The sequence below is a fragment of the Neomonachus schauinslandi genome, chromosome 9, assembly GCF_002201575.2.
Source record: "Neomonachus schauinslandi chromosome 9, ASM220157v2, whole genome shotgun sequence".
Taxonomy (NCBI): Eukaryota; Metazoa; Chordata; class Mammalia; order Carnivora; family Phocidae; genus Neomonachus; species Neomonachus schauinslandi.
Genome location: NC_058411.1, coordinates 133635639 through 133656517, shown reverse-complemented (window position 1 = coordinate 133656517; position 20879 = coordinate 133635639). Strand labels below are relative to the sequence as shown.

The window sequence follows — 20879 nt, the reverse complement described above, 5'->3', positions numbered from 1 at the left end:
GGGGGGGGGGGGGCAGGGCAGGGTCAGTCCCATGCAGACCACGTGTCTGCCATACAGTGGAGCCTGCAGGGTGTGGGGTGTTACGACAGGGGCCACCCACAATAGTCAGTACGTGCTGCATCACTTTTTCCACTTTGCTTTACACACACAAGCACACACCCACGTCTGGGGGTATGGTTGCTAAGGAAGCGATACAAAGATTCAATGGGAGCGTGTTGACCAAGACTGAATGGGATGTCCATGGCAGAGGGGCAGTGCTGCTGTGGGCTGACATCGGGGCTTGTGATTCAATATTTTATCGCAAACAGACAGGATGTTTTTCCTGTTTGCTTGCTTGTATGAAATCTGTGACTTTGATGTCCGTTTTTAAGATCCAAGCCTCTTGGGTGATTAGGCTTCATTGAAACAAGCATTAGCTGGGCGGGGAGTGGGGGAAGCCACCCAAGAAACACGGTAGATTAGAATCACAGTATAACAGGAGTGATTATTTACTTTAAGCCTCATTTTACCAGGAACAGATGTTTTGTCCAGAGTGAACCAGACATTTGATGCTATTTCTCAATGTGCCCAAGACACTAATCCTTTAACACCCTTCCACTCAGCAGGGACAAATGCCAGGGTAATTACAGAAAGGAGACTGATGTTTGTGTACTGCTTGTGAAACCCATTTAATTGCTTTTTCAGGAATGAAGTGATGGGAGGTCTTGGCACCAGGAATTCCGGTGACTAAGTCATTGAGAAAGAAAATTACAAATCTCAGAATGTTTTCCTGGGAACTCATGGTCACAGCCCAGAAAAAATTAGATATATTATGGAAGATTAATTCCCATTGTAGTCAGCACCACCAGCTGTTTGTGAAAGCCTGACGGTGAAAAGTAGGGCAAGCTAAAAGATCAGTGAACAGAACCGTCCCTGTCTCCGAATTAATAGTTGTTCCATATATTTGGAAGCAGTTCACTATTTAATTTTATTTAATTTCAGGTCCCAAAGATCTGCCTAATGAATGCGATAAATGGAGATTACTAAAATCACCATAAAAACCACAGAGGCATGAGGGAATAACGTATTTGGGATAATTTACACATATTATCACAAAGAAAAAAATTTGTTTTGGGCAGAATACTTTATAAATGTACCCACTTCTGCTCTCCTTTCCTCATTATCCACCTGAGTTTGACTGCTGTGTCGTTTTGATCAACTTGACTTCTAATTATTCCAGAGTAGCTTTTGGACATGAGCTGTAAAATATGTCAATAGTACTATGTTTTTATCTTCCTCTTTCTAGTGTTGCTGTCAGGAGAAAGGAAAGGTTTTTTTAATTAAAATGAAAACCAACAGACCCCAGAGAGAGCATGCTGTGAAAAAAGAGATTTGATTCTGGTTGAGAAAGTTGGATGATGTGTGTATTGTGTGGCCCAATGTGTCATAGCGGCTTCAGTCCCATGTTTCCCCACCTGGCATTCCCTCTGGCATGTCCTTTAGTTGCACAGACTAGGAAATAACAGCAGAAAGAGCAGTGCAGGTAGAGCGAATAGAAGCGCAATGGGTTAAGAGTCAAGGGCAAGTAGAAGGAGTCGAAAGGGCAGTAATAGTGTTCAAGACGTTCACTGCTCACCACTGCAGCTGATCACATGGTATACGTTTACATATAGACTTACCTCATTTTATTGCACTTCACTTCATTGTGCTTCGCAGATAGTAAATGGAATAGAGATTTTATGTCCCAATAATGATATCCTCTGAACTTTAGAAATCAATATATTCACTTATATTATACAGTTTTGTCTTTTAAAAAAAAAATGCTGTTGGAATTGTCTTCAGAGTTACTTGGAGTGACATGAGAAAACCAAGCCATTTTATAACCTTGGATTATCTGATTATTTATTTTTAAAAGATTTTATTATTTATTTATTTTATTTTATTTTATTTATTTATTTTAAAAGATTTTATTTATTTATTTGACAGAGAGAAACACAGCGAGAGAGGGAACACAAGCAGGGGGAGTGGGAGAGGGAGAAGCAGGCTCTCTGCGGAGCAGGGAGCCCAATGCGGGATCGATCCCAGGACCCTGGGATCGTGACCTGAGCCGAAGGCAGACACTTAATGACTGAGCCACCCAGGCGCCCCTATTTATTTATTTATTTAATTTATTTAGAAAGAGCACGGGTGGGGGGAGGGGCAAAAGGAGAGAGAGAGAGAGAATCTCAAGCAGACTCCCCACTGAGTGCAGAGCCTGATGCGGGGCTCAGTCCCACGACCCTGAGATCATGACCTGAGCCAAAATCAAGAGTCAGATGCTTAACAGACTGAGCCACCCAGGCACCCCATAACCTTGGATTTTTTAAAAAAGCAATTATTTTGCTGATTTTTGCTTATATTCATCTATTTTAGTCAACAACTTTGGCACTAAATGTCATGTATTTCTATTTCTAAGCAAATCAAATCTACCCTCAAAGCAGATGAATTATTATTGGTTGTCAGGAGCTTTTGCACTTAGCCAATCTGTGGTGGTATTGTTACCTGCATTCTGTGAAAACCCACCAATACCACAATGATGTGGGAAAGCCAGGATTTGTACTCTGATCTACGTGACTATGAAGATCTAGGCTCTTTCCACTGTGCTACCCACTCCTTAAAAGAGAGACTTTTGAGACCCATGACGATGTTTGAAATAATGTTTTGTAGATCCAGAGGCAATTTCTAAAAATGTATTTTAGAAAAGCTTTCAAGAGGCACCTAGGTGGCTTAGTTGGTTAAGCGTCTGCCTTCAGCTCAGGTCATGATCCCAGGATCCTGGGATCGAGTTCCGCATTGGGCTCCCTGCTCAGGGGGAAGCCTGCTTCGCTCTCTCCCTCTACCCTTCCACACCCCCCACTTGTGCTTGCTTTCTCTCTCTCTCTCAAATAAAATCTTAAAAAAAAAAAAAAGAAATGCTTTCAATAATGAATGCTGAGTAGGAGCTAGTCATCTCTCCATTTCAGTAATGATAGAATTCATTTGAATTTAGAAGCCCTGTCTCTTTAAAATTAAAAAAACCCCGCGGTCCTAAGGTCCTGATCTGGTTTTCTTTCCTAGAAGGCAAGGGGTCCCTGAGGTGTGTGCTCACCCTCCCTTCCATCCAGATCATGCTCTGGGTACTCAGAACCCAGGAATTCCCACTAAACTCAAGGAATCGTGACAAAGATGCCCATTCTCATTGCGGTAGAGTGTTCACATATATCACCACGAGGCCCCTCACTCTGTGAGAGGGGCCAGGAGAAGAAATGAAAGACGTCTCACAAGGGTAGGTCATGGCCTGGCCTTCCAACTCCTTATTTGTCAGGGCGAGGGGCTAGAACATCTGTTATTAACCGTTGGTTAGCTTAAGTTTTAATGACTATGGAGAAATACGGGATGCAGCCCAAGACCCTGTAAATGTCAGGCCTGGCCAACCCTGGGGGGGTTCTTGAGATGCATGTTCCCCATGCCTGTTCCAGGCTTCTGCCTCAGAAGGTTTGGGGACAGTCGGGGTTTTGCATTTTAACCTGCTTCCCAGGTGATGCTCTAGTGCCCTCATTTGAGAGTGAGTGATTTAAGGTCATTCTAAGATCATGTCACAAATCCTCTGACTGCTTCTTCACAGGCTGGGGCTTCAGCATGGGCACCAATTACCACTTCCACAGCTGGAGAGTGTTTGTCATCATCTGCGTGCTGCCCTGCACCGTGTCCATGGTGGCTCTGAGGTTCATGCCGGAGAGCCCGAGGTTCCTGCTGGAGGTGAGTCAGCCCCCCCCCCCCGATGTGAGAGCGATAGCCCTTTGGCCGCCCCCCCTTCTGCTTGCATTTGCACACCACCCCCATGTCAGCCCGCCTTGCCCATCATCACGTCTGGCTTTATTGCTGTCTGATGGCTGCATGCCCTGGATTCAGGGACTGTCAGAGGCTGCTTCCAGCTCCCATTCTCTCCAGAGGCTCTTCAAAACTGTGGCATGTTTTTTCAAGTTGCTGCAGTGAGATCTGTGGGAAAACTTGCGTCTCCCGCAAGCCCATCAGGACCCCTCCCCACAGGAAAGCTGCTCCTGGTGTCTTGAGAGAAGAGTCCTTCCAACTTGGGGGGCCTCTTGTGCTTGCAGGGGTCAGACTGGGTGGGACTGGCAGAGGACTGATAGGAACTTGAAGGCTTCTACACCCCCATTTCTGAATCCATTTCTGTGTCTCCTAGATCTTTCTACAGAGTAATCGTCCTTGTCAAATTCCCTTGTGTCCCATTACCAGGGGCAGACACCGCAGGGAGTTTTTTTTTTAACCAGGGATCTCTCAAAATTTACCCTTTGTGGTGTATTAGTTTTCTAGTGCTGCTGTGATAAAGGATTTTGTCACAAACTGAGTGGCTTCAAGTAACAGAAATTGTGTCACAGTTCTGGAGGCTGGACGTTCAAAATCAGGGTGTCAGCAGGGCCGCGTTCCCTCTGAAGTCTGTAGGGGAGTCCTCCCTTGCCTCTTCCAGCTTCTGGTGCTTTGTTGGCCATCACTTGGCTTGCGGCTGCACCATGCTTCCTGCCAGTGTCATCTACGCGCTCCCCTCCTGTGTCTCCGTATTCACATGCTGCCTTCTTATAAGGACACCAGTCGAACTAGATTAGGGGCCCACCCTACTCCAGTATGACCTCGTCTTAATGACATCTACAGCAGTCCTATTTCTAAATAGGGTCATACTCCGAGGTACCTGGGGCAGCAGGGACACAATTCAATCTGTAACATGTTGCTTCGTTGCTTGCTCTGGTCAGGGAGGAACGTGGCTCTCCCCCAACAGTCACTCAACCTTACGACTAGGCGTGTTGTACTATGTAGTGGGAATAGTGTGTAATGTTTACACGATATGCCCTGGAGGCGTTACCTTATATCCTTCCAAGATGGGCTGGGGACAGAGACTTGTCCCAGTCCTTCCCAAGACCTGAGTGGCCCTGCATCCATGTCTAACCCCTTCACACTCAGGGTTGGACGCCCCCGTTGGGTTTCCACCCCTCGTCAGGAAAGGATTTCTTATGCCTCTTTCCTTGCTTCCACCAGATGGGCAAACACGATGAAGCCTGGATGATTCTCAAGCAAGTCCACGACACCAACATGAGGGCGAAGGGGGCCCCCGAGAAGGTGTTCACAGTGAGTGTGCGGCACCTGGGCCAACAAAGGGAGGCTCCCCTCTTTACTGCTTTGGCTTGCTAAGAATTTTATTATATTATGATATTTATTAATTTGACAAAGAAAATGTATCAGAGGGAGAATAAAAGCCTGACAGTCCTATTATTGTGTCATAATTATTTGTTCATTTTGATGGATATCCTTGTTACTGCTAATTGTTAAAAAAAATGCTGAAGGAAAAAACTAGCTGTGTTCATATGGGGATAAGCATATGTGCATATATTTACATCTACATTTTTTTTTTTTAAGAGAGAGAGAGTGTGAGTGAGCAGGGCGGGAGGGAGGGGCAGAGGAAGAGTGAGAGAGAGAGAATCTTAAGCAGGCTCCATGCTCAGCACGTGGGCTCCATTCCACAACCCTGAGATCATGACCTGAGCTGAAATCAAGAGTCGGATGCTTAACCAACTGAGCCAGGCAGGCACCCCTCCATCTCTATATATTTTAAAGAGTACCCATAAGCATTCTGTATGTTGTCTTGTGGCATTCGTAATTATCCTTTTAACCAACATTAATGTTGGGAACGTTAACACAGTCTTCCTAAACATGCCCCAAATGCTAGAGATTTTTTTACCCCATATTATTACCTTGTCCCTGTAAATACTGTCGCAGTGAACCTTCTCACACACATAGTTCCTTCCCATTCACGTTCTCGGTTTGTTTTCCAAGATAGACGCCTAGAAATAAAATGACTGACTGAAAAAGCACTAGTATTTTTACAGCTCTTGAGTTATATTGCCAGATTACATTTCAATAGGGTTGTGCCAATCTATACTGTCATAGGCAACAGGATAGCCACTTCTCTCCTCCACCCTGATCAGCATTGGCGCTTAGCCTGGGTTTTGTTTCTTGCTTGCAAAACTAGTGAGTGGTGATTTCCATGAAGATGTCCTGTTAGTTGCCGGGATCTGTGTTGCCCCAACCACAGCCCTCTGTGGCCAAGGAGGAATGTGTGCCCTGGGTCCCTGTTTTGCATAACTTCCCTTCCAGGCTGACTTCAAATCCATTTCCACAAGGAAGCCCTCCCGGGTTAACCCCCTCCTACCCCGATTCACTGCTTTTGCAGCTTTGGCCTCTGCCATTGATTCTGGACAACACACTTGTCCTTGTTAACTGTTGCTTAGAAGCCCTGATTCTCAGGCTGGGCCACGTGGCAGGACCATGTGGCTAAGAATCCATAACCTGGAGCCTGACAGTCTGGGCCCAAATCCCAGTTTTGATACTTTCTAGCTGTGTGGCCTTAGGCAGGGTGCTCCCTCTGCCTCAGTGTCTCTACTGGGAACAGAGGGGTAATAATATCTCTAAGTATGGTTATGGTAAGGATTAAATAAAGTACCTAAACCAGTGCCTGCCTTGGAGTAGGGGCTACATAGATGTTAACTATTATTCAAAAATGTTATGACATAGGGGCGTCTGGGTGGCTCAGTCAGTTAAGCATCTGCCTTCGGCTCAGCTCATGACCCCAGGGTCCACGGATCGAGTCCCACGTCAGGCTCTCTGCTCAGTGTGGAGCATGCTTCTCCCTCTCCCTCTGCTGCTCCCCCCTGCTTGTGCTCTTTCTCTGTGTGTGTGTGTCAAATAAATAAATAAAATATTTTTAAAAAGATTTTATTTATTTATTTGACAGAGAGAGAGAGACAGCGAGAGAGGGAACACAAGCAGGGTGAGTGGGAGAGGGAGAAGCAGGCTTCCTGCAGAGCAGGGAGCCCGACGTGGGGCTCAATCCCAGGACCCTGGGACCATGACCTGAGCTGAAGGCATACGCCTAACGACTGAGCCACCCAGGTGCCCCAATAAATGAAATCTTAAAAAAAAAATGATATGACATATTTTTTCTTAAATTAACTCAAGCAATGAATTTTATTGCTGCTCAGTCACCTATTTCTCTCAATTCCAATGCTCCTAAAAATATCTAAAATATGGGACTGGTGCTTTTATCACAAACATTTATTAAGAAGCACAACTAACAGTAATAGTCCAGATGAAAGATGCTAAGGATGTAAATGGTTCTCCCAAGTCCCCTATCCCCACTGCTGTCTGTGGTGGATTATAATGCTGCAGCTGGACTGCAGGTGTGGACCCCAGATGTTAGGGGAGAGCCCCCGCTCCAGGACCCCGGTGTGCTTGGCTCGGTCTTGCCCGCACCCCCACCCATTCCACAGACTGCTCTCCAAGCTCCTGCTTATTCCCGAGAGACATCTTCATGGTCTGTCCCTGACTCAAGCCTATGAATCCATATCAGCTGGGTTGGATTGTGGGCCACATCAACCTCGTGTGAAACACACACGAAGATGCATAAACACACACACATCCACAGACACACCTCACTCATACCAAGCATTTGCGAGTTTAATAACCTTCATGACAATTTGAGGAACTTCCTCCCTGCCCCATCCCCCCCTCTTTTCCTCCTCCCTTTTCGCCTTCCCTCTCTTTCTCCTGTTCTCCCTCTGGAATACGGCAAATTCTCCTTGGCTCATGCACGGCTCACGCACTCGTCCTCCCTGGCATTCCCTGACCCGTCAAGCAGTCTGTTAGCCTATTTATTCCAAGCAAATCCACAGCTCTCCTGAGAGGAGTCCTGAGGGATGATTGCTCTCCACCTCATTTGTACGCCTGTCCCTGACTGCCCCAGGGGACTGGAAACTAACTAAGAGGGGCGAGGAAAACATTTTCCTCCCCTACAAAGCCCTAGGTTTCAGCCATCCCCTTGGCTGGCTGCCACACAGTTTCTGATCTGCCACCTGGCAGGTGTCCCCAGTAAAATGTTCTGCAGGGCTAGGGTGAACACAGGCCATATTCTGATTTAGACCCAGTCAAAGATAAGTATCTTAGTTAATTGTAAATTAGAGTAATTTTGTTTGAGGTTGTCCCTATACCACTCCCAAATCCCTAGGGAATAGAATGTTATTTTCCCTAGGAGCACCAAAAAGAAAAACATTGCATTTGAGTGGATATCTTAATGCTTTGGAGTATGATTTTTGACATGCTTCCTGATTTGATGTCAACCTTGCCCTCTGGCCTCTTTTGGCGACAGCAAGGGCTCAATGGCTTCCTGGGGATATTTGATACCATGGAGCTCCAGCCAAGAGTTCCGTGGCAGGGCCTGTGCGTTCACTCCCCCATGTCCTTGTCAGAGCCCAGGCGGAGAGATCTGCAAAGGAGGAACACCTGCAGATGGTAGGACATGCCAGGAGCTTAAGAACTACTATTTTTAGGGTTTAGAAAAGCACAGCCATGCCGTCCTAGACCTCATGCTCAGAGTTAATGAGTCTGTTGTCCACACCCAAGGGCTGTTTTTTTCCCTGTGGATTACCAGCCTTATTTCCTTCTCTCTTCCCATCTCTTCACATTCTCAGATGGCTGAAGAAAGCGATGGAGATGCTTGTAGGACTAAAACCTTTTTCCTTAGACAAAGTTCGTTGGAGGGGGTGATGGAAACTGAATTTTTTTGAGTGTGCTCCTCCGTTTTCCTCTGAATAAGTCTGCAAGCATGGACCTTGCTAACTTGGATAACCATCTCCTTAACATGATGGCTAGTTATAGAATTCAGTGGTTGCTTTAAACACTAGGTAACTTGACAGTCATTGTCTTGGTGAGTCAGGATTGCACATTGGGGCTACCTGCTGACATTGGACAAATCAATATTTTCTGGGGCCCTTTAGGGGGAGAACTGAGATATATAACCTTATCCCCATTCCCCATTTCTTTGATTTCCACTAGGAAAGCCAGAGACAGCAAGGAAGACATGATTTTTCATATTCCGCTGTGTTTTAAAAATATCTTAAGTAGTAGGGCACCTGGGTGGCTCAGTGTGTGAAGTGGCCAACTCTTGATTTCAGCTCAGGTCACAATCTCGGGGTCTTGGGATTGACCCCTGTGTTGGGCTCCATGCTCAGTGGGGAGTCTGCTTGAGGATTCTGCCTCTGCCCTCTCCTTCTGCCCCTCCCACTGCTTGTGCACGCACGCTCTCTCTCCCTCAGTTTCTCTCTAAAATATATAAATCTTTAAAAAAAAATCTTAAGTAACAACCCTCTCCCGCAACACACACACACGCCATTGCTTACATGGGTTCTAGACTTCTGTGATGTTAATTGTTAATACCTATTAAGGATAGACTTGTGAATTTTAAGGTGGAGTCAACTCTACTGTGGGCAAATCAGATGTACATGGGAATTCAGCATATAATGACTGACGAATACAAATTTCTCAAAAGCATGATCTAGTGAAAAGATGGATTCATCTTGTCTGCAGGGAGACATATCTCCCTGAGAAAGATTTCTGAAGAGAGGCCATGTACATCTTTGGTGAAGAATCACTGAACTAGAGGGTCATCCAATGCTCCTGTAGCCTTTGATATGTGACATAAATTCAGTTACATTAATTAAAGATTGAAAAGTCTGACACAGAGTGGCGTTACGATTCTCTAGACCATCTTTGTTTTGCAGGTTTCCCACATCAAAACTCCCAAGCAAATGGATGAATTCATTGAGATCCAGAGTTCAACAGGAACTTGGTACCAACGCTGGCTGGTCAGGTTCAAGACCACTTTCAAGCAGGTATGATTGGGAACATGTGGGAGATGAGAGGGGAGGATGTCTGAAATTCTGTAACTTTGGTGGATGAAGGATAAAGACCATGAATACCCCCATCAACTCAAGGCAGTTTGATGGGGAGGGAGTGCCCTGGATGGAATGTTTGGGACACAGTTGTGCCTGCTTCTCACTCACCATGTGACTTGAGCCACAGACTCTCTAAACCTTAGTTTCTTTTCTTTGCTCTTCCTTCCCAAGGAGAGATTTTGAACACAGGCAGAACATCTATCTACTCTTAGTAAACATCCTTCTCTCTATCATCTTCTCTTTACATAATCTGTAGGAAGAAAGGAATGAGTGAAGTAGATGGCCCTTTGAGGTGTGTTGGTGGTTTCTGAGAAAGTCTCCATGAAGGGCAAGGCCATTTCTCTGGAGAAGTGACTCCTGTAGGCAACTCAGATGTCAAGCACTGAGGCAGCCAATGAATGGTTGAATGGTTGTTAAATGTTGGGAATATCACCCACTCCCACAGGCAAGGAGCAGAGCTCACTACTCAAGGTTTTCTAGTGTCTTGAAATCCCACCTCAGTGTGCTTTTGATGATGTATTACTGTGTTCCCAGGGAAGATGCTCCAGAACTATTATGTTGGAGGCTGAGGCCAGGCAGTAAGAAGAGAAGAGTCTTTGTTATTTGAACAGAATTGCTGCTTCTGGGAGATCATGGTTTTCCATTCTCTCATGGGGTCCTAGGAAATTTATCAGAAAATCCTAGAAATGAGCTCTTTCAAGTCACAAGTCTCTTGCTTTAATAATCCTTCTGTGTGTGGGTTACAGGTCTGGGATAATGCTCTGTACTGTGTGATGGGGCCCTACAGGATGAACACGCTGATTCTGTCTGTGGTCTGGTTCACCATGGCTTTAAGGTAAATTCTATCTTACTTAACTTCATTAACTTCCCTATGCCTCCAGCGCCTCATCTATAAACCAGAGATTTCAATTTGTTCTAACTCCTAGAGTCTGGATGCTTTTGGCTGCAAGTAACAGGCAGCCCACTCTCATGGCTTCTACAACAAGGACACGTCTTGTCCTTTGTAACAAGAATTCCATAGAGAGGCAGGCTCCACGTGGGGTTTCAGCCCCAGGCTCTATCTCTTGGTGGTTGCCAGATGCTTGTGCTCTTCTTGGCATCCCATCAATGTGGGAAAATGTCCCAAGGAGGAAGAGGCTGCCTCTCTCTGAGCTTCTCTTTGTAACAGCAAGGAAAGCTTTCTCAGGAGCCCCCCGCTGAAAACCCCTGCATCCTTTTTCTCTATTAACCAGATGTGTGTCACATACCTAGTGCCAAACTAACTGGTGAAGGGGATGGGATTTCCCAGTGACTTCAGACTAATCAGGATTTGTGTCTGAGCCAAAGATACCGTAACCTTCCCTGAGGGTTGATACCCAAACAAAATCTAGTTTCCGAGAAATGAGCAGGGAACGAGTGCTGAGTAGGCAGCTGTCACTTGCACTATGGCCATGGGATAAAGCAGTGAGACTCTGCAGTACTGTGCCCTACAATAAGGAAGAGCTAGTGTAATGGGAATGTGATTAGCTGGCTCTTCTCTTAATTGGTAGGTCATTTCACGCACCTCCAAATATCATGACCCTTTTTATGCCACTTAAGCCACTTAAAGCATCTTGAAGCTATTTACTGTATAAAGAAAGTGCTTGCAATAATTTCTGGCACTTAGTAAGTGCTCAATTAATTGCTATTATCAGCGGGGAATTGTCAATGAGATTTAAAACTTCCATCTGTGAAATTGCTTGGTTCACCATCACCTGTGCCCAAAGGAAATGAAATGGGGTCTAATGACCTCTTTGATTCATGGAGGAACATGGGGAGACCTGATTTCTTTCAATACCTATTCATGGAGACCCAAATGGGTAAAAGTAAAGAGGAAGCCAGACCCTACTCCCCTCCACTTATTCTGTCTAAGTGAGGAGGGAACATTTCAGAAGCCAAAGATGGTAGACACTAGGAGTCAATTCACTGAGTTCTAAAATATGTCTTGTTTATATTTACTTATAGCTGATTTAATTTTGTTGAATAGGTAATGCATTTCAAATGTTGAAACAACAGAGAAATACATGTGCATAGCTTTCCATAATGTAGCAACACACAGTCTTCAAACAGGGCCTTATTGCTAGACTCTTGGGAAGTCTTCAGACTTCTGCTATTATGAACGATACCACAATGAGTAATTGTTTGTAGGCGACTTTGTACTTGAGCGAGCTGATCAATGGAATAGGTTCCTAGAAATGGGATTATGGAGTCAAAGGGGTAAATCCATCAGTAAATTTTTTTGGACATTGACCTCTCCTCCATATGGTATTGTACAAATTTTTCCTGCGGTGTATGAGAGCATCTGTTTACCTATAACCTAGTAGTTGAGAATGATAATGGTGTGGCTTTAATTTGCATTTTTCCTATTATGAGTGGGACTGAGCATCTTTTTAAAATGTTTAGTGGCTAGTTTTTTGAGTTGAAGATCTTGAGTTCGGCAGGTATAAAGTTATATCATCTGCAGATTCAGGTAGTTTTGCCTCTTGCTTTGCAATTTTGTATTCCTGCAATTTTTTATTTCTTTCTCCTGTCTGAGTTTGTTAAGCCCTACAATGTGGTGGTAAAGAGTAGTGGTGATAATGGGTGTCTGGGTCTTGTCCCTGACATTAGTGGAAATGCCTCTACTTCATGAAGTAAGATTCTACCTTTGAGCTGAGGTATGTATTTTCTTACATATAAAGGAAGTGCCCACCAATTCCCAATCTATTTTTTCTTTAATCAGGAATGAATTTTTTTAAATCAAATGCCTTTTCAGAATCTATGGAGATGCTCATGATTTTTTTTTCCTTAGATCTGTTCATATGATGAGTGATAGTGTGGCACTTAGTAAGTGCCTTAATTTCTAATAATGAACCATATTTGTACATTTAAAATGAGCTTGATTTATATCAGGTTAGGGATACAGACTCTGATCATGAAAGAATAAAGCCTGTTGCTGCTTGAATATTCTGTCTTCTCTATTACAGCTACTACGGACTGACAGTTTGGTTCCCTGATATGATCCGGTATTTTCAAGACGAAGCATACAAGTCCAAAATGAAGGTGTTTTTCGGTGAGCACGTGTATGGCGTCACCATCAACTTCACGATGGAGAATCAGATTCATCAACATGGGAAACTTGTGAATGACAAGTAAGTGACAGAGACCACGGGCTTTCCCCAGATCGGGATGATGGTCTGTGGGGACTGTTCTTGGGAGAGGGACCATTGGAAAGAGAATTCCGTAGGGCAGGTGAATGAGCTCCAAGGCTGTTGTGGTACCTCAGAGACACAATGAGGCCTGCTGGCCTCCAGTCATCCCTAATCACCTGGCTAGAACTTATTCATCCAAGGATAGAGACATCTGACTGAGGAGAGGCAATCAGACCATTTTTCCTGTGACCTCACACCTTTAATGGAGATGTGCACAGGGCTGTGGCCTCCTATTGGTGCCTGCCTATAAGGAGGGCCTAGAGGGTTGAGAACACTATACTAATCCACCGCCTGGTTTTTGAGCTTTTTCTTTGATTTTGGAAGCTTCTCTAGAAGCAAATCCAGAGGCTAATATGACACCAGTCGGGAGATCTTGTGCTGACATTGCCCATGAAGAAATATTGCCCAAAGAACACTTTGGAAATGTTGAAAACAAAGGGACATTATGGATGGCTAGATGTCACCCATGACATGACACCATTCTCTGCAGAGACAAATTCAGTAAAAAGAGACCTCATTTATGAAGTTTCCAATGTTCATTGACACTCTCATGTGATATTAGTAATAAATAATGATAGTATGACATTGATCATGAGGCTCATAATCATAACCATGGCAGCCAACATCATAAAGCATTTCTAGGTGTCAGCAGCTGCCTTAAGCACCCTCATAGACTGTTATGTAATCCTCACAAAAATGAAGGAAGCCTCCAGGAGGCAAGACATATGCTTTTCATTGTACAGGTGGGGAAATAGAAGCTCAGAGAGGCTGAGTAGCTTGCCGAAATCACGCAGCTAATATAAATAGAAATGTCTCTCCCAATTTCGGCATTCGGACTCCAATCCCATACCCTTAATAACTGGATATTGTCTCACCGGGAAACTCTCCATTCCCACAGAGGCCCTGTGTTATATGGTGTCTTCTGCATTTAAAAGAGACGATGGACTCTGAAAAACAAACTGAGGGTTCTAGAGGGGAGGGGGGTGGGAGGATGGGTTAGCCTGGTGGTGGGTATTGAGGAGGGCACATTCTGCATGGAGCACTGGGTGTTATGCACAAACAATGAATCATGGAACACTTCATCTAAAACTAATGATGTAATGTATGGGGATTAACATAAGAATAAAAAAAAATTAAAACTCAAAAAAAAAAAAAAAAAAAGAAGGGGGGATTTCTAATTGCAGTTTTCCTCTTCGTGATGTTGAATTTATTATTTGTAGTAAGTCATGCTCTGTATATAAGTAATTATATTATTGGTGTTTTAAATCATCAAAATAAATAATAGTAACTAACAAAAAAAAAAAAAAAAGTTCATCATGGGACGCCTGGGTGGCTCAGTCAGTTAAGCATTTGCCTTCGGCTCAGGTTATGATCCCAGGGTCTTGAGATCGAGCCCCGTGTCGGGCTCCTTGCTCGGTGGGGAGTCTGTTTCTCTCTCTCCCTCTACCCCTCCCCCCTGCTCATGCTCTCTCTCTCTCAAATAAATAAATAAAATCTTTAAAAAAATAATTTAAAAAGTTCATTGCAACACCAGCATCCTCATGGTTTGCAACAGGACGGTTTTGTAGTTCTTAGACTTAGCTACATAAAAAATGAGAATTTCTGATCCACTCTGTTCTTTTAATCTTTCTCAGCCTCTGGAAGCTTTTTTTTTTTTTTTTTTTTTTTTTTTTTTTTTTTTTTTTTTTTTTTTATTTTTTTTTAAAGATTTTATTTATTTATTTGACAGAGAGAGACACAGCGAGAGAGGGAACACAAGCAGGGGGAGTGGGAGAGGGAGAAGCAGGCTCCCCGCTGAGCAGGGAGCCCGATGCGGGGCTCGATCCCAGGACCCCGGGATCATGACCTGAGCCGAAGGCAGACGCTCAACGACTGAGCCACCCAGGCGCCCCTGGAAGCTTTCATCAAGCTTTTGGGTGGGAGTGAGGGGGAAGCAAGTGTTCTTGAAAGCAGTGGTCTCCTGTGGACCCAGGACCTCCCCTGGCACCATACAGTTATTGCCAAGGGTCTGGGAATGCACAGTCATGCCAAGGATTGTCTGAGAGTAGATGTGAATATTCTGCGTGCACAGATATGCTGCCATGTTTCTATGTTTCAAGAGAATGTGGTTGTTTGGTGTAATTATTCAAATATAAATTCCTTCAGAAGTTGCAGTGAGTTAATTTTAACTTGTCATTTATATGGTTGTTTTGTTTTGCTTTATTTTGGAGAGAGCAGGGAGAGGGGCAGAGAGAGAATCTGTGCCCAAATCTCCATGCCCAGCATGGAGCCTGACTGGGGGCTTGATCTCACAACTCTGAGGTCATGAGCTGAGCCCAAATCAAGAGTCAGATGCTTAACTGACTGAGCCAGCCAGGCACCCCTCATTTATGTTTTTTAACCAATGGATCCTAAAAGCACAACCATTATCACATGAAACCCATCATTTTTACCCCCAGCAAACTGAATAAAAAGGGTGTTTTTCTCCTTGGAAGATTAGGAACCTTGAAACTTAGCTAAGGAATGAAGGAACCTGGTTTCTTTTCTTGAGTTATGCTGCCACCTGCTGATGATGGGCTAGAAAGCGCCTCATCTTTGAAAACCCTAACCCTCCTTGGAGAGTTAACTTTAGCTGGGGTGCCACATTTCTCCATATGTACCCTGTATTCCTCCTTTGACTTTATCCACACTTTGCTAATTTAAAATTTAAAAAGAAATTATTTACCTTATTGACTGTTGCACACCGGGGAAAATGACTTTGTTGTAAGTAGGGCTTCAGACTTCACCCTCAGACTTTGTCAATAAAGGAGAACCTCTTGAAGCCTGAACTTCATCCTGTTGTAAGACAATCCCTTTGGCCCCAAGAAGAAATGAAAGTACACAGATTAGTTTGGGCCTGTTCCCCAAGCAGTATCTGCAGCTCTCCTGGTGCATCTAATGGGACTGGGTGGCTCTGAGTTCTCATCCTGCTTTTGCTCTAGAACTCATAAGTTTTTGGAAAATGCAAGAAAGGCAAGAGAAAAAGTTCATATTCTAAACCCTGAGCCAAAATGTCAGGCTAGGCTTCTCATACTGTTAATTGAAAGCAGTATAGTTTTATTTTTTTTTTTTCCTGAGATCACGTATAAACTAATTAATTACCCTCTCTGCTTGGGGAGACATTTCTGCTTGGCAGGGCTAATTTCTGTGAGGGTTAGGATGGTGAAGAGTATGATACAAGATAATCAGCCAGGAGAAAAATAGGAGAAAAGCTCTCATGAGTTTTCATGGAAGGTCAGGGAGTTGACCTCTGAAATGAGGGTGGCTTAGCAGAAAAGAGAAGAAGGTTGGTTTCATGCATCACACTGAGGCATTCCCTACACTGTTCAAAACTCCTTTGAGTGAGGCAGAAATAAGAATTTTTTTAGCTGCAGTGGGTCTGTTTCAGGGCAGCTAAGTCCCATGAAGCTGCCACGGGTGGGAAATGTGTAAATTCACCTTCTGGCTTCCAGGTCTGGGGAAGTAGCTTGAGGGACTGGGTTTCAAGCCTCGATGGGTCAGAGACTAGCTGAGCCATCTCTGACCTGCGTAAGGCTCCAATTCCACATCTGAAAGCCATAATATCGATAGATAACATACCTCATGCTTCAGAGTTGATCAAATCTCTCAATTTAATATAGGTCCTGCAAAGATCTTTGTGGAGACGCTTCTGGGATATTTTATAACCTCACTGGCTACTGAAAATTGGCTTGCTTTCTCCCCATCGAATATTCACACAGGTTATTGCAAATAAATAGAAATCCTATTGATTTGGGGATGTTTATTTGATATCTAAGCTCTTTCATTAGTCCTAACAGTTCCCCTTTGTTATTGTTGTATGATCCCATCATCTGCAAATAGCCATTGTTTTGTCTCCTTTCTTCTCTTTTTTATTCCATTGTGAAGTACATCAAATATGCAGAGAATAGAGAATAATGCAAACAACCCAGTTCAGAGCAGCTGGCTTTATAAAATCAACTGTGCTATATTTACTTCAGATTTTAAAATAGATTAAACATTACTCACTCTGTGAGCCTCGTTGTGATTCCTCTCCTTCCTAAAGCATAATGATTACCATTGTTAATAAACCCGGTGTTTCACTGGACCAAATGGACTTAACAGACATATTCAGAACATTGCATCCCAAAACAACAGAATACACATTCTTCTCTAGTACCCATGGAACATTCTCCAGAATAGATCACATCCTAGGTCACAAATCAGGCCTCAACCGGTACTAAAAGATTGGGATCATTCCCTGCCTATTTTCAGACCACAATGCTTTGAAACTAGAACTCAGTCACAAGAGGAAAGTTGGAAAGAACTCAAATACATGGAGGCTAAAGAGCATCCTACTAAAGAATGAATGGGTCAACCAGGAAATTAAAGAAGAATTTAAAAAATTCATGGAAACCAATGAAATGAAAACACAACTATTCAAAATCTTTGGGATACAGCAAAGGCTGTCCTAAGAGGAAAATATATAGCAATACAAGCCTTTCTCAAGAAACAAGAAAGGTCTCAAGTACACAACCTAACCCTCCACCTAAAGGAGCTGGAGAAAGAACAGCAAATAAAGCCTAAACCCAGCAGGAGAAGAGAAATCATAAAGATCAGAGCAGAAGTCAATGAAATAGAAACCAAAAGAACAGTAGAACAGATCAACGAAACTAGGAGCTGGTTCTTTGAAAGAATTAACAAGATTGATAAACCCCTGGCCAGACTTATCAAAAAGAGAAGAGAAATGACCCAAATCAATAAAATCATGAATGAAAGAGGAGAGATCACAACCAACACCAAAGAAATATAAACAATTATAAGAACATATTATGAGCAACTCTATGCCAGCAAATTAGATAACCTGGAAGAAATGGATGCATTCCTAGAGATGTATCCACTACCAAAACTGAACCAGGAAGAAATAGAAAACCTGAACAGACCTATAACCACGAAGGAAATTGAAGCAGTCATCAAAAATCTCCCAAAAAACAAAAGCCCAGGGCCAGATGGCTTCCCAGGGGAATTCTACCAAACATTTCAAGAAGAATTAATACCTATTCTTCTGAAACTGTTCCAAAAAATAGAAATGGAAGGAAACTTCCAAACTCGTTTTATGAGGCCAGCATTACCTTGATCCCAAAACCAGACAAAGACCCCATCAAAAAGGAGAATTACAGACCAATATCCCTGATGAAGATGGATGCAAAAATTCTCACCAAAATACTAGCCAATAGGATCCAACAGTACATTAAAAGGATTATTCACCTCGACCAAGTGGGATTTATCCCTGGGCTGCAAGGTTGATTCAACATCCGCAAATCAATCAATGTGATACAATACATTGATAAAAGAAAGAACAAGAACCATATGATCCTCTCAATAGATGCAGAAAAAGCATCCTTTCTTGATCAAAACTCTTCAGAATATAGGGATAGAGGGTACATACCTCAATATCATAAAAGCCATCTATGAAAAACCCACAGCGAATATCATTCTCAATTGGCAAAAACTGAGAGCTTTCCCCCTAAGGTCAGGAATGCGGCAGGGATGTCCACTATCACCACTGCTATTCAACATAGTAGTAGAAGTCCTAGCCACAGCAATCAGACAACAAAAAGAAATAAAAGGCATCTGAATGGGCAAAGAAGAAGTCAAACTCTCACTCTTTGCAGATGATGTGATACTTTATGTGGAAAACCCAAAAGACTCCACCCCAAAACTGCTAGAACTCATACAGGAATTCAGTAAAGTGGCAGGATATCAAATCAATGCACAGAAATCAGTGACATTCCTATACACCAACAACAAGACAGAAGAAAGAGAAATTAAGGAGTCGATCCCATTTACAATTGCACCCAAAACCATAAGATATCTAGGAATAAATCTAACCAAAGAGGCAAAGAATCTGTACTCAGAAAACTATAAAATACTCATGAAAGAAATTGAGGAAGACACAAAGAAATGGAAAAATGTTCCATGCTCATGCATTGGAAGAACAAATATTGTGAAGATGTCAATGCTACCTAGAGCAATCTACACATTCAATGCAATCCCCATCAAAATACCATCCACTTTTTTCAAAGAAATGGAACAAAGAATCCTAAAATTTGTATGGAACCAGAAAAGACCCCGAATAGGCAGAGGAATGTTGAAAAAGAAAAGCAAAGCTGGCGGCATCATAATTCCGGACTTCCAGCTCTATTACAAAGCTGTCATCATCAAGACAGTATGGTACTGGCACAAAAACAGACACATAGATCAGTGTAACAGAACAGAGAGGCCACAAATGGACCCTCAACTCCATGGTCAACTAATCTTTGACAAAGCAGGAAAGAATGTCCAATGGAACAAAGACAGTCTCTTCAACAAATGGTGTTGGGAAAATTGGATAGCCACATGCAGAAGAATGAAACTGGACCATTTCCTTACACCACACACAAAAATAGACTCCAAATGGTTGAAAGACCTAAATGTGAGACAGGAGTCCATCAAAATCCTAAAGGACAACACAGGCAACAACCTCTTCGACCTCAGCTGCAGCAACTTCTTCCTAGAAACATCGCCAAAGGCAAGGGAAGCAAGGGCAAAAATGAACTATTGGGACTTCATCAAGATAAAAAGCTTTTGCACAGCAAAAGAAACAGTCAACAAAACCAAAAGGCAACTGACAGAATGGGAGAAGATATTTGCAAATGACATATCAGATAAAGGGCTAGTATCCAAAATCTCTAAAGAACTTCTTAAACTCAACACCCAAAGAACAAATGATCCAATCAAGAAATAGGCAGAAGACATGAACAGACATTTTTCCAAAGAAGACATCCAAATGGCCAACAGACACATGAAAAAGTGCTCAGCATCACTCGGCATCAGGGAAATCCAAATCAAAACCTCAGTGAGATACCACCTCACACCAGTCAGAATGGCTAAAATTAACAAGTCAGGAAACGATAGATGCTGGCAGGGATGCGGAGAAAGGGGAACCCTCCTACACTGTTGGTGGGAATGCAAGCTGGTGCAACCACTCTGGAAAACAGTATGGAGTTTCTTCAAAAAGTTGAAAATAGAGTTACCCTACGACCCAACAATTGCACTACTGGGTATTTACCCCAAAGATAGAAATGTAGTGATCCAAAGGGGTACATGCACCCCGAAGTTTATAGCAGCAATGTCCACAATAGCCAAACTATGGAAAGAGCCAAGATGTCCATCGACAGATGAATGGATAAAGAAGAAGTGGTATATATATATATATATACAATGGAATATTATGCAGCTATCAAAAGGAATGAGATCTTGCCATTTGCAACGACGTGGATGGAACTGGAGGGTGTTATGCTGAGCGAAATAAGTCAATCAGAGAAAGACATGTATCATATGACCTCACTGATATGAGGAATTCTTAATCTCAGGAAACAAACAGAGGGTTGCTGGAGTGGTGGGGGGTGGGAGGGATGGGGTGACTGGGTGATAGACATTGGGAAGGGTATGTGCTATGGTGAGCGCTGTGAATTGTGCAAGACTGTTGAATCACAGATCTGTACCTCTGAAACAAATAATACATTATATGTTAAAAAAAAAAAGAAGATAGCAGGAGGGGAAGCAAGAAGGGGGGGATTTGGAGTGGGAGATGAACAAGAAAAAATAAAAATAAACCTGGCGTTTTACACTGAAGGGTGTTTTTATACTTTTCCCGTGTGTTTCTATATCTGTAAATGTTGTACAGTATTCTTTTGTATGGTTTAAAGTTTAGATAAATATCATACCATGTTGTATATGTAAATGTATAATTATACTATAAATTTTGCAACTTTTTTTTTGGTATAAAATTAGGGTTTTTTAAAAAAGATTTTATTTATTTATTTGAGAGAGAGAG

The 20879-nt window shown here is 43.0% G+C and overlaps 1 protein-coding gene across 3 annotated transcripts in view; it reads left to right on the top strand.

Moving 5' to 3' along the window:
* Positions 1-20879, top strand: part of SV2B (synaptic vesicle glycoprotein 2B) — a 67461-nt gene that overhangs the window by 27246 nt on the left and 19336 nt on the right. For all 3 annotated transcript variants that reach the window (XM_021680521.1, XM_021680523.1, XM_021680522.1), the window contains 5 exons: positions 3623-3756; positions 5050-5139; positions 9624-9734; positions 10544-10632; positions 12782-12946. In XM_021680521.1, the coding sequence (XP_021536196.1) occupies positions 3623-3756; positions 5050-5139; positions 9624-9734; positions 10544-10632; positions 12782-12946 (589 nt within the window). The remainder of the gene's footprint in view (positions 1-3622; positions 3757-5049; positions 5140-9623; positions 9735-10543; positions 10633-12781; positions 12947-20879) is intronic.